General features: G+C 37.1%; 1 protein-coding gene across 7 annotated transcripts in view; it reads left to right on the top strand.

The window, feature by feature from the left end:
• Positions 1 to 13427, top strand: part of CDC42BPG (CDC42 binding protein kinase gamma) — a 135972-nt gene that overhangs the window by 39650 nt on the left and 82895 nt on the right. For all 7 annotated transcript variants that reach the window (XR_011922103.1, XR_011922104.1, XM_072421345.1 and 4 more), the window contains exons 4-9: positions 141 to 236; positions 4080 to 4228; positions 6258 to 6351; positions 7389 to 7589; positions 8254 to 8502; positions 8994 to 9073. Coding sequence is in view for 5 of the 7 variants with exons in the window: in XM_072421345.1 (XP_072277446.1) it covers positions 141 to 236; positions 4080 to 4228; positions 6258 to 6351; positions 7389 to 7589; positions 8254 to 8502; positions 8994 to 9073 (869 nt within the window). In the remaining 2 variants the exon portion in view is untranslated. The remainder of the gene's footprint in view (positions 1 to 140; positions 237 to 4079; positions 4229 to 6257; positions 6352 to 7388; positions 7590 to 8253; positions 8503 to 8993; positions 9074 to 13427) is intronic.

The raw sequence follows: 13427 nt of genomic DNA, 5'->3' as shown, positions 1-13427 counted from the left end.
GTATATTCTGCATTCTTTAAAATCCTATTCAGTCCTGATATACAGCATTAAGCTTAAAAAAAATTTGATAATCATAAAGAATTAATTTTTGTTAGCTTCAAAACTATAGTGACTATATCTATTGATTATATATTTTGCAGACTGCTTGTTTTCGTGAAGAAAGGGATGTTTTAGTAAAAGGAGACACACAGTGGATTCCAAGCTTACACTATGCATTTCATGATGATAGCTACCTGGTAAGAATTTCTGCTTTTTTTCTGACATTTTGTTGATTATGTTTTGTTCCAGAATTAAAAATAAGTAAAGTAAAAATATGCATGCATATACACAATACTAATAGGGTGACAGTACCAGAAACACAGAATACATTTCAGTAGTCCAAACCAAGGTTCTTTCATCATAACCATGCCTGCAGCACTACAGCCAAAGAAAAACATGAAAGATTTGAGTCTTTAAAAGTGGGTATTTGCTTAGAGAGGAAGGGCCTAGTGCACTATAGCCGGGAGTTATGAGTGTTATGACCCATTTACTTTGCCACTGTCCAGGTCAGTTAAGTAGGGAGCTCTATGCTGTCTATTTGGTACCCTTCATATGTGACTGTGCAGTAATTAGCTAGCCCAGGCTTTCATGATGAAAAAAATCTAACCATACTATCATTTATAAGGTCATAATTTGTTTTAGATGTACAAGATCTACAAGGGAGCATTTGGAATTTTTCTATTAGAATAGTTATATATTACAATTGATATCTTTGTTATCTATTTAATTTTAGATATTGGTAATGACCATGTCACAATTGTAATTTTATAGTCCGAAATATAGACTTTCATCTTTCTGGCAACACAAGGCAAAGGAAGAAGCAATGATCAATGCAAACATTGTTATTAAATGGGAAGAGTTTTTGTTTATAATGAGCAATAAAGTGTGCTCTTTTAGTCTTCGAGGTGGGTAGGTGGTAATTAGTACCAACAAACAACAATTGTAAGTTGTAGTGTATAGGTGTAGTTTATGATTTTTTTCCCAGATTGCAAACAGCAACTGAATATTTCAGGTTGGTAAAAAAATATTTATGTATGTTTTCAGAATAAAAGGTGTGCTTTTTACAGCCCACATTCATCTCTATTTTAAATGTATCTATGCAGTGTGTTTAACATTGAAACCCCTTCAGTAGTGCAACGCATCTTATCTCTGTGTGTTTCTTCTTTTTCATTTCCTGATTAAAGCTTGGGTGATGATTGTCTAGTCATGGAGAGACCTTAGGTCAGCTTTAAGCATAATTACACTTTTTTTTTTTTTTGACTGTTAAGAATATCCAAATATTTAGCTATCACAACCCTAGTTTGACTAGAGCAACACAGGATTAGCGTGGAGCTGCTGTAAAAATCTAGGAAATAAAACCTGGCATAGTGAGTTGTTGGCAGTACCTAACCTTGGTAGACTTCTAGGAGCTGTGGGAGGCTGTGTTTATGAGAGATGGTGGGTAAACATACAACAACTTTAACCTCCCAACCGCTAACCCCGTACTTTTTCGTGCAAAAATTTTTTGCAACTTTCGATAACCCCGTACTTTTTTGCCTATATTAAAATCCCACTTACCTGGTCCCGCTGTGCTCATCCAGCGTCGGGTCCGTGTTCCAGCGTCGGGTCCGTGTTCCAGCGTCGTCCTGCAGCGTCGGGTGCCGTCTCCTATACCAGCGGGACCGGTAAGATGCCGGCCGGCTTCTTGCCTGGTCCCGCTGATCGTCCTACGTCCTTCTCGTTCCAGCGCTGGGTGATCTCTGAAACAAGAAGCCGGCCGGCGGAGAAAAAAACAGCCGGCCGGCTTCTTGTGCGTGCGTGATGACGTTGGCGCGTGTGTGGGAAATTCAAATTGAAACTCATTCATTCATTTTGTATTGGATTGAATACAGGAGTTTGTATTCAATCTAATACAAAATGAATGAATGAGTTTCAATTAAAAATAAATACAAAGTATGTATTTTGAATTGGATTGGATACAGGAGTTTGTATTCAATCCAATACATAATGAGAGTTTGAATTTTGTTCTCATTTTGTATTGGATTGAATTTAAAGTCCTGTATCCAATCCAATACAAAATAATAGAAAATATATTTATGTGGTTTTGTCTATAGGTATGTGACGGACACTAGGGAGGTGTGTTAGAAAAATATATTACTATACATTATACCGAATTATCTCATCTCATTATCTGTTTGCTGTGAGTTCTGGTTTTATGTTATCAGCATAGGTTAATTTACATGTAAAATGGACCATTTTGTATGTTCATATTTATCAGCCTGAATATAGGGGAATAGAAACTTAACATTTTAGAAGAAAATATCTGTTTCTATGCATACAATATACTTGTTTACCTAATAGATTGTCAAATCGCACCTCATAATTTCTTTAAAATCTCTGTCAAGGTGTTTCGGGAAAAAAAAATCTATACTTTTTCCCATATTTAATTTTAAGTCCATATACAATTCCACCAACAAAATATATATACTATTTTATTTCTGTAACATAATTCTTCATTTCTTATGGTGTCAAACCACACCTAGGCTTTCATTCACTGCCTTTGTAATACAACTGCCAGCTGCAGCCTAGCATTCCCTAATTAGCAACTGTATTCTTTAGCATCACAGCTGGTCCCACTATAAACCAAGCTAATACAGCTCTTTAAGCTTCCATTATGTCCTCCTATAAATCACTGTCTTATCTTATTTATTGTAGGTCCTTTCATATTTACAATGGAATTGCTAACCTATCTGCTTCACTAAAAGCAACTCAAATTTTAAAAATACTAAATAATTCCCCTTTATAATCCACTTTGGTTTAAACTTGCAACTACCAGATTTTAAATATTTAGTAGATGGTCCCCTTAGGTATCAAATATTTACATAATTTTATATGAAAATGAAACTTTCCTAACCTATGGTTCCATAAATAGTTAGAAACCAAATTCCTTAGAAACCAAACCAACTGAAAACCTTTTTCTGGTCAACACCAATATATGTATTAATATGAGGTTGATGGATGCCAATTTTAAGAAATTCAAATTATAGTGAAATACAGTTTCTGTATTTACATGCTAGATGCAATGGATACGTGGTGGTCACACAAGTTAAAGTGAATCAACATGTACTTTCAAACAATACTCACTAGTACCATCATACATTAAAACTAAAATAAACTATTTTACAAAAATTTAAAAAATCCAGAAACACTGAATAAACCAACTCCTATCTGTTGTTCGTTTTCTTCAGTTAAAAAGTTTCACATCTGGCTCTCTGGGAGCTTCTAAAAGTCTGGGATCAGTATTCATTCTTAGTGAATATGAAAATGTTCATCTCATTAAGGTAAAGAGGAGCTTTTAGTAGTGGAAAAACAAGTCCTACCTGTTCAGAGGCATAATATGGGAATTTCCAGTGGAAATGATTTACCATGCATTGCTGGCTTATGACCAGATATCCCTCCCCCATTACTATTGTCACTGTCCTTCGGAGGTTCTTAATTTTGTCTGTCTTTTAGTCCAAGAGGGCATGGTTCCCTGTGTTGCTCTCCTAAACAAGGTAACCCCCAAAGCTTCTTTATCACTTTTATATTGTTTTATACAGTCATTAGATGGGTGAAAAGGAAGGAAGGTTCATTTAACTCAATTTTTATACACTTACTAGCACCCTTATAATTTAGGTTCTATCAAATAATTTAGAACTATCAAAATCCCTAAAGATAACAGAAGATTTGGGAGATACAGATCTTCAGATGGCTCTTGTTTTTAAAATACTTCCATCAAAGTTGAAACTTATTATAACTATTGTTATTTTTCTCTTTTTCAATTTCTTTGATTTTGTTGATGTCTTTGTTTTTGTATTTTTGTTTTTTTTTTTTGTTTATTCAATACATTTTTAAAGGAATATAATTGTTATATTCACTGTTGGCATAATAGGAAACTGCAACAAAAGACAAATGGATGACTATTTGAGCAAATATACAATCATTACACTAAACAAAAAATTGAATGTTTACATATAATTCTAATGATCTAAATGTGCAACCATACAATTTTTTTTTTTAAGTATCTTGTTATGGATTACTATGTTGGAGGAGATTTACTGACTTTGCTTAGCAAGTTTGAAGATCGCCTACCGGAAGACATGGCTCGCTTTTACTTGGCAGAAATGGTATTGGCCATAGACTCTATACATAACCTGAATTACGTACATAGGTAAGATGACTGAGTAAAGGCATCTAATACAGTTATTAAGTGTAACCATATCTTTGCCCTGAGCTAAACTAGTCATGTGGACCCCAAAGTCTCATTTACTTTTGTGCCTTTTCACCAATAAACATTTAAGAATGTAAAGATACTTAATTAAAATTGACTTTTAATGTACTGTTTCTGCTGAATTGTATATTATTATTTTGGGTTGACTGTTTTTAGGGCTTTTAAACACAGAATCACGCCATATTGATAAATGCAGAGTTAACAGGAAAAATGGCAGCAAAATGTTGTGTAGCACTCTAAAAGACAGTGAACTACATTAAGGATTTTTTTTTTTAATTTTAGTTCTACCTAAAGCTATCCAGTCTACACCAGAAAATTAGGCATCAATAGCAGAAACCAAGTTAATTGCAGAGAAATAATAACCCTAGTTTAAAGTCACAAGTAGACAAATTTTTAAACCAATTGTAAATTAACAAATGTAATAGCAGTGGTTACCCTTTAAATATACTAGACCATATTACCTAGAACTACTCTGTAATTATAAAATAGGAGGTGAACCGTGCAAAGCACCATAGTGACAGAAATTTTAATTTACTTACCTTATAAAGAATGTTCAAATACATCTTTAAGGGAACTGGCTCAACTGGTATTTGCAACAAAAAGCATTCTGCAAAGCTGTAAACAAACTTGGCATCAGTGTAGACAGACTGTGTTCAACTTGATGGCCAAAAACAAAACGATACATCAGCTTGTTAGTGCCATCAACCCAAACTCAAGCCTTTTTCTTCATTGCGGGGAGCCCTCATTTTGGCTTCCCAAAACTGGGAGCTTTGACACATTTTAGTGTTCTGTCAGCAGTCAGCCACAGAGTAGAATGCTCTCACAGCAAAGAAAATGAAAGGGGCATTAGTCAGCTCAGATATAGAAAGAACTGAGGACAGCAGAGACTTAGGAGGTAGAAGATAGATAAGCTGAGACTATGTAAGGTAATAAGGGCTAGCCAGATAAAGACTGAAGTAGTTCATAATTTTTTGCTTTCTGCTGTTGCCCCCGGTTGGTCTATGTATTGTGTCCAGGTGCCACCAATGGAAAAACTTCTCCTGTGCTCATTTACACAATATCAAACTCCTTCCTTGTCTGCCTGTTGGATCATGGTAGGCATTTTGGGAATAACTTTAGGCAGCTGAACCTAATGAGAAGTTATCCCTAAAATACTTGTTGAGTCGCAGTTTTGTGGTAAGAGAATCAATATGTACCCATCACATGTGAATTTAGGACCAAATTGTACTCGAGGGTGAAAGGTTCTCTGTAATAAACCTATTGACTGCACTGGTGATGGCAAGAATTGTAGGTTAGAGGGCCCTATACTGAGATATTATGTTATCTTCCATTCATTAACTCATTCTAAATATATAAAACTCCTATGTGTTCAGTAAGTTGTGTGGCAATTAGCTAAACACCTGAGCTGCATTCTCATTTTGGTTAAGTGATTCTGAAGGTATTAAAGGGAGATGATCAGAATACCAACCAGTCAAGCGGTATCTTTTAAAAACAGGTCAGAAATGGAAGCATACATAATCTCTGTTTTGGGCCGTCTCTGGGCAGTTTTTTTTAATGGCTTTTAATTGACATGATCAAATTGCCTCTAGAACAAGAATATAGGGTGGTCTGCCAATCAGAACATTTATTCCTTCTATACCTGTCTAGTAGTTTTAAAGTATCAGAAGCCAATGGTTACTTGAACTCTGCAGTTTTAGTCCTTAAGCTGGGATCTCACAAAACTATAGTTTTTTCTGGGCATGGAAATTCATTGTTATAATTAGATTTATCACACATAACTCTATTTGGGAAACGAAGAGGGGGACATGCTGCAGATCCACAACACTGCAAGTGTTTTCTTGGTCACTTTGGAGTCCTTCATTTATATATAAAAATATTTAAATACTAATACTACACAACATTTTGAGTGTAGTGGTTTTTTTTTTTTTGTTCCTTGTGTTTTTCAGTGTTTTTTTTTTTTTCTGCTCAGGGATATAAAACCAGATAACATTCTCATTGACATGAAAGGCCACATCAGACTTGCAGACTTTGGATCATGTCTGAAGATGAGACCAGATGGCTTGGTAAGTATACATTTCGTAATAAACGAGAATTGTTCTGTGCTTTAGAATAAATAAACTAAATTTAGTATTAAAATCGCCTAAACGAGGTGGTAGTGTGGTTATACTAGCTATAGTTAAAGTTTTGATGTTGTAAAAGAATTAATATTTTCTTCAGAAATTGTCAACCAGCAAAGAAATGAAGAGAGCAAAAAAAGCCTTTTCCACCCTTTTAATTTTTCCCCATGGTAACATGGGGAAAAGGATAACAACTTGAGTCAATTTTTAAAGTTTTGTTATTTTTTTGTTTTTTATGTACATAACCCTGTTAGAGAGATTTGTGGTCTCTGTGTCCACCATTACTGGGATAGGGTTTAAGAGAAAAGCAGTCTGCTTACAATAAGAACATTATTGTACATTAAGTACTAATCTGCTAAGGTTAGCTAGTGATTTTTTTTTTTTTTTTTTAACTCTAACTTAGTCTAACATTTTTTTTAAAGTCTGTTAATACCGTAAATCGTTCATCTTTCTGACCAGTCCAATAGCATCCCAGGTTGTCAGTCCAAGTAATACTGTTGTAATACTGGTTGACATAAGTAATACTGTAGGAATAACGCAAGCTCAGGCTGAGATGAAGACACTTCCCAGGGGTTGTGTCCATGGTGGTGTTGACTCATAGGCAACTGGATGACCTGAGCACTAGGCCTGCAGTTATAGTAATTGGGCTCAACTGGTTCAATCTTGTACACATAAGTTGGTGGCCTGCTTTGGCGTAAAGACTGGACATTACACCTCAAATGTTACCCTACTAATGTGTTTGTATAGAAAAATATTACTTAACATTGTTATCATTCCAGCATTAGTCATAGGTGGTCTTAGGGTGTATGTGTGCCCCCTCCCCCTTCTCCATCTATTCATGTAAATCGGCTGCAACTGTTAATGTCCAACAAACCCTTAAATCAACTACACAACATTAAGGCTGACATAAAGCTGAAGCACATTACTACCAAAGGACCTAGCTAGAATTTTTTTTTTTAATATTTTCTTTTGTTTTTCTACAGGTGGAAACATCAGTGGCTGTTGGCACACCTGATTATATTTCACCTGAAATTTTACAAGCCATGGAAGATGGCAAAGGGAAGTATGGGACAGAGTGTGACTGGTGGTCTCTAGGAGTCTCCATGTATGAACTTCTGTTTGGAGAGACTCCTTTCTATGCCGAGTCACTTGTAGAGACCTATGGAAAAATAATGAATCATGAGGTATAAACATTCTTTTAGTTCTGTAAATGTTTTTATCAAACCTGCATTTGTTTTTTTTATAAGTTCTTCACAGAATATTGTTTTTGTATTTTAGATAGGAGTGGTTATTTAGCGTATTTTTTTTTTAAAATCATAATTGTAAAAATGTTAAAATGGTCCTAATTTTTTATTTGTGCCACTGTTAAAACAACTAAAAGTTTATGAAAAAGAATATAAAGTTTCCACTTTGTGTATATGCTTTGTGGAACCAAACTAAACCAGCCACAGGAATAGGTAGATAATGTACCTTCTTCTGTGCATAGATTTGCCCAACAGCTGGTAAAATGGGACTTGTTGGTTGCTTTTGTAAAAGGGAAGAGATCCTACTAAATAGATCGTTAGGCCTGTAAATGTCCTGGAAAAGGTAGCAGCCTTGCCTGTGAATAAAAATAACAAAAGTGATGTAAAATTGGGAACTTCTGATGCTCAAAATGAATTTAGAATAGTATTTTTGTGATGGTAGTAGAAAAGATATTTGTTTTGGCAGGGTAATTGCACACGAATAATAATGTGGTCATCCTAAAAATTTTATATATTTTATTTTAATTCTCATTGTTTACCATTAGATTACAAACTAATTTCTGCATTTGAATACAATCTATTTAACTAATATTATCTGGTACAGGAACATCTGCAGTTTCCTTCTGACATTACTGATGTATCTGAACATGCAAAGGATCTCATCAGGCAACTTATATGCAGGCAAGAGAAACGGCTTGGAAGAGGAGGTGTCAGTGATTTCAAGAAACATCCATTCTTTAGTGGGGTAGATTGGGATAATATACATACTGCTGTTACACCTTACATCCCTGATGTGGACAACCCAGCAGACACCTCTAACTTTGATGTGGATGATGACTCTCTGAAAAATTGGGTAGGTGGTGATTTATTCTTTAGTTGTTACATTTAAAATTAGTGTAACTTTTTTTCAACTAACTCTGGAAGCTGTGCCTAAAAATGCAGACCAAGAAAAAAATGACTAGTCACCAATATTGTCTTTAATCTAGAAACCCACTTTCCCCCACTTTCTGAGATATATTACCTTATTTGCCCTCCATCTCTTTGTGGAGGCAGCCAGCCATTATATATAGCACTGCACAGCAGTGGTTGTAATGCAGGGCAACTCCCAACCTGATACAGTCAGCGCTGCTGACACATCCCAGCCTCCTTCTCTTCATGCCTGAAAGCACCCAGCCATAGGCTTTTTTTTTTCTTCTATTTTCTGGTGTCTATTTTTAAGAGCAAGATTTACAGATTTACAGCCATGTGATGTTTGTGCTTCTGAATTTGTAGTTTGAGTTTTGCAGAGCTCTTTAGCTGTCCTTTTACATATCACAAATTAGATCTCGCTTTACATTTCTGCAGGAAACATTACCTCCAAATAACCTCAATGGGTTTTCTGCCCATCTTCTACCTTTTGTTGGTTTTACATTTACCTCCAACTGGTAAGTATAAAAAACTGTGTGTATGTAACTCGCTAAAAGTAATTTTTTTTTTTTTTTGTCATTTCTGTCACCCTTTGGTGTTGCTAGACTTTTGAGGTCTGTGTAAATGAGCTTTGTTTTTGCCAGAACTGCCCATTTCCATTGTCAACAGAAATGCAAAAACAGTATGCATGAGCTTAATTCAGCTTACAGTCAAATGCAGGTTAAAAGATACTTTTCTTACAGTGAGGGAAAGAAGTATTTGATCCCCTGCTGATTTTGTACATTTGCCCTCTGACAAAGAAATGAGCAGTCTATAATTGTAATGGTAGGTTTACTGTAGCTGTGACAGACCGAATAACAACAAGAGAACCCTCAAAAACACAGTGCTCAAAAGTCAGAGCTTGATGTGCATTGTAATGAATAAAATAGGTATTTTACCCCCTATCAACCAGCAAGATTTCAGGCTCCCAGGTATCTTCACTATATGCAGGTAACGAGCTGAGATTAGGAGCACCCTCTGTAAGGGAGTAACCCAAGCTACAGTACCTGTAGAAAAGACACCTGTTCACAGAAGTAATCAATCATATTCTAAACTAGCCACCATGGCGAAGACCGAAGAGCTGTCTAAGGATGTCAGGGACAAGATTGTAGACCTACACAAGTCTGACTGGGCTACAAGACTATCGCCAAGCAGCTGGGTGAGAAGGTGACAACAGTTGGCACGATAATTTGCAAATGGAAGAAACACAAAATAATTGTCAGTCTCCCTCAGTCTGGGGCTCCATGCAAGATCTCCCCTCGTGGAGTTGCAATGATCATGAGAACGGTGACGAAGCAGCCCAGAACTACACGGGGGGAACTTGACAATGATCTCAGGACAGGTGGGACCATAGTCACCAAGAAAACAAATGGTAACAAGGCATGAAATCTTGCAGAGCCCGCAAGATCCCCCTGCTCAAGACAGTATATGTACAGGCCCGTCTGCAGTTTGCCAATGAACATCTGAATGATCTGGAGGAGAATTGGGTGAAAGTGTAGTGGTAAGATGAGACTAAAATTGAGCTCTTTGGCATCAACTCAACTGGCCGTGTTTGGAGGAGGAGGAATGCTGCCTATGACCCCAAGAACACCATCCCCACCGTCAAACATAGAGGTGGACACATTATGCTTTGGGGGTGTTTTTCTACTAAGGGGACAGGACACCTTCACTGCATCGAAGGGACAATGGACGGAGTGGCTCCAGAAGAAGCACATGAAGGTCCTGGAGTGGCCCAGCCAGTCTCCAGACTGGTTGATACGGGATCAAATACTTATTTCACTCATTACAATGCACATCAAGCTCTGACTTTTGAGCAGTTTTTTTTTTTTTTTTTATCTTTATTGGCAGAAAGAAATATACAAATAATCATAGACAATAAATAACATAGTATCAAACAGGTATTTCTCCTGCCCTTACACCATTTTCCAAATTTCTGTTCAAAAAAGTCAAATCAACAAAATTAACGGTACATAACCAATAACACAACACAGCAAATGGCTATTGCCAAGAATCAGTTGCTGGGCGTTGCTCCAGAGGTCCCAAAAGCAATCGAACGCTTTATTTTAATATTTCAAAGCACTTTCACAAAATAGCCACAAATTTCCAAATAGGACATATATACAACATCCACCAATCTTTATTCAATCATATCTCGCCAATACCTAATGAGTCACCCATAGTCAAGTAAGAATTAGGATGGGTGGAGGTTCCTGGTGTCATACCAGACCGTATGGCGAAAGAGCTTAACAATATTGTTGAGTTGGGCGGGTGATAGTGTGTCGTAAATTGTTCATCCAAGTGTCAAAGAACCTTTGTGGATGGGTAATCACTGTGCTGAGTAGCTTCGGTTTTATCTATAACCATTATAGCTTGCAGATATTGTAAAAGTTGCGAGGTAGTGGAGTGAAGGGGGTCTATCCATTGTTCAATATACATTTCTTAACTGCTAAAAGACAGAGATGCTCAAATTTAGAAATTGAAGATTGTGATTGCGTCATATTAGGGAGTGTTATTGTGGAAACATCGTGGAAGAGGGCCAAATGTGGACGTAGTTGTCTAGCTTGCCCTGCGACTAATTGCATAACTTTTTTCCGGTATTGGGAAATAACAGGGCAGTTCCAAAGGGCATGCTCCAATGATGCTCTGTTGTAGGCACACTTAGGCCATGCAGTAAGCCTGGAGGCAAATGCACTGGGTTTAACAGGTATATCAAAAGCATAATATGCTCTATGGATAATTTTAAAATGGACTTCTCTCCATTGTTCACTGATCATTATCTTGCGCACACGCTCCCAACTAGTCTCCAAAAGATCCAGTGTATCTGTGGGGGAAAGGTCCAAAACAATATGCCCATTTCAGTACAAAGGACGGTAAAATAGGTGTGGGGACAGTACTTTCCATTAAGCGAGGATAAAGCAGGGATATGGAGTATTTAGTAGAAGCGTCACCCAAAAGAAGTGTGACCACTGGTGGCAGTGATAGGTTGGAGCGAAAGGTGGTGGAACCAAAAAAGGTGGTTTTGACTTAAATAGTATATAAAGTAATGTGGTGGCAGTGCGTATATGACTCTAAGCGTGTCAAATGGAAGAAGTTGTGTATCGTCTAACATTTGTCCCAGACATCTAAGGCCCCTCTCATCCCATACTTTAAATGCCTTGTATTCAAGGCCCTGAGAAAAGTAAGGTGTAGAGCGCAGAGGGGTAGCAGTAGTGGGCCTTATATGGCACCTAAATAACTTTTTTATTTCCCGCCAGGCCACCAGAGTGTCACACAGCAAGAGATTACTTTTAAATTCGTGAGGAACAAGGGAAAATAAAGTATTTAAGAGTCCTAAAAGTGAGAAGGGCCGTACTAACAAAGACTCCTTGCTTGTCAACGTGTAATGCTTAGTGTTGTGCCACCAGTCTTTTATATATCTAAATATACAGGCTAGATTGTATTTTCCCAAATGCAGAAGACCCACCCCTAAATTCTGTTTAGATTAAGACAATTTAATTCTAGAAATGGGGGGGGGGGGGCTTTACCTTGCCAAATAAGAGGTGAAAGCCGAGTGGAGTTTCTTAACATCAGTATAACGTAACAGAAAAGGCAATGTCTGCATAGGATACAGTAGTCTTGCAAAGCTGATCATCTTAATAAGATGGCAGCGTCCCATCAATGATAGAGGTAGAGTTTTCCACCACTTCAGCTCATCCAGAATTTTAGTGATAAGTGGGGAATAATTTAAATTGTACATATCTGAAGTAGAATGTGATATTTTAATTCCCAAGTAAAGAAGGTATGACTTTGGTAGCTTAAGACCCAAGGACTCTGCACAAACCAATAATTCTCTAGATGGGGTCGGGGAGAGGCCCAACAGTTCGCTTTTCGTATAGTTAATTTTAAAGCCTGAGAAGCCACCAAAAGATTGTATATGTTTGTTGACCAGGTCCTTAAGAAAGAGCATTATATCATCTGCAAACATTGCCAAACTAATATGTTTACCCCCTATCTCAACTCCATCATTTATTTTTAGATCGCAAAAAGATCATGCTAGAAGTTCAATAGCTAGGTTGAAGAGGAGAGGAGACAGTGGGCAACCGCTTCTCAGCATCTAAGGCTAAAAGAGCTGATGATACCTGAGAAGATCTATCCAATCTAGCATGCTTTAGAACGTTTAAGTACCTTTCAAATATTATAGGTAGTGGATTTCTCCAAAATAAAGCCCATTTGTGCAGGACTGACCAATCAAGGGAGGATGCCCATTCTATATCTTTCCTATTCTACAAAGATATAGGACGGTAGGAGCTAGGATCCAAAGGATCCTTATACTGTTTCGGAAGAACTTTAATAAACGCTAGCCATCCAGATTCTAGGTAAGAGGCTTGAGAGTACATGGAGTTGTACAGTGATAACAATGACGGTGTAACCTCATTGATTAAAATTTTGTAAAACTCAGATGGAAAACCATCTGGGCCAGGTGCCTTATAATTGCCGGAATTCTTGATAGCCCTGAGCACTTCTTCTTCCGTTATAGACCCATTTAAATAGTTTAGTTCCTCCTTCGTTAACTGCGGAAGACCTAAACGGTCCAAAAAAAGTCTTTCCCTGAGTAAAATTTGTGTTTTGAGAGGTGTTGTCACGGTACTTGTCATTTATAGCTGTAATGTGGGGGGGGGGCTCTAAAACCTTTTGCAAGATTGGCCAGCAACTTCCCAGATTTATTACCATACCTAAAAAAAACTCCACCTCGCGGTAAGAGCGAATAGTAATAGTGGCGTTGTACTGGCCAATCCAAAAATCACAGGATTTTTTCGCTTGCATCCAAGATTCTTTATCAGACAAGGACAGTGA

The sequence above is a fragment of the Pyxicephalus adspersus genome, chromosome 9, assembly GCF_032062135.1.
Source record: "Pyxicephalus adspersus chromosome 9, UCB_Pads_2.0, whole genome shotgun sequence".
Classification (NCBI taxonomy): Eukaryota; Metazoa; Chordata; class Amphibia; order Anura; family Pyxicephalidae; genus Pyxicephalus; species Pyxicephalus adspersus.
Note: the sequence above shows the minus strand (reverse complement) of the source record. Positions and strands in the feature narration are given on the sequence as shown.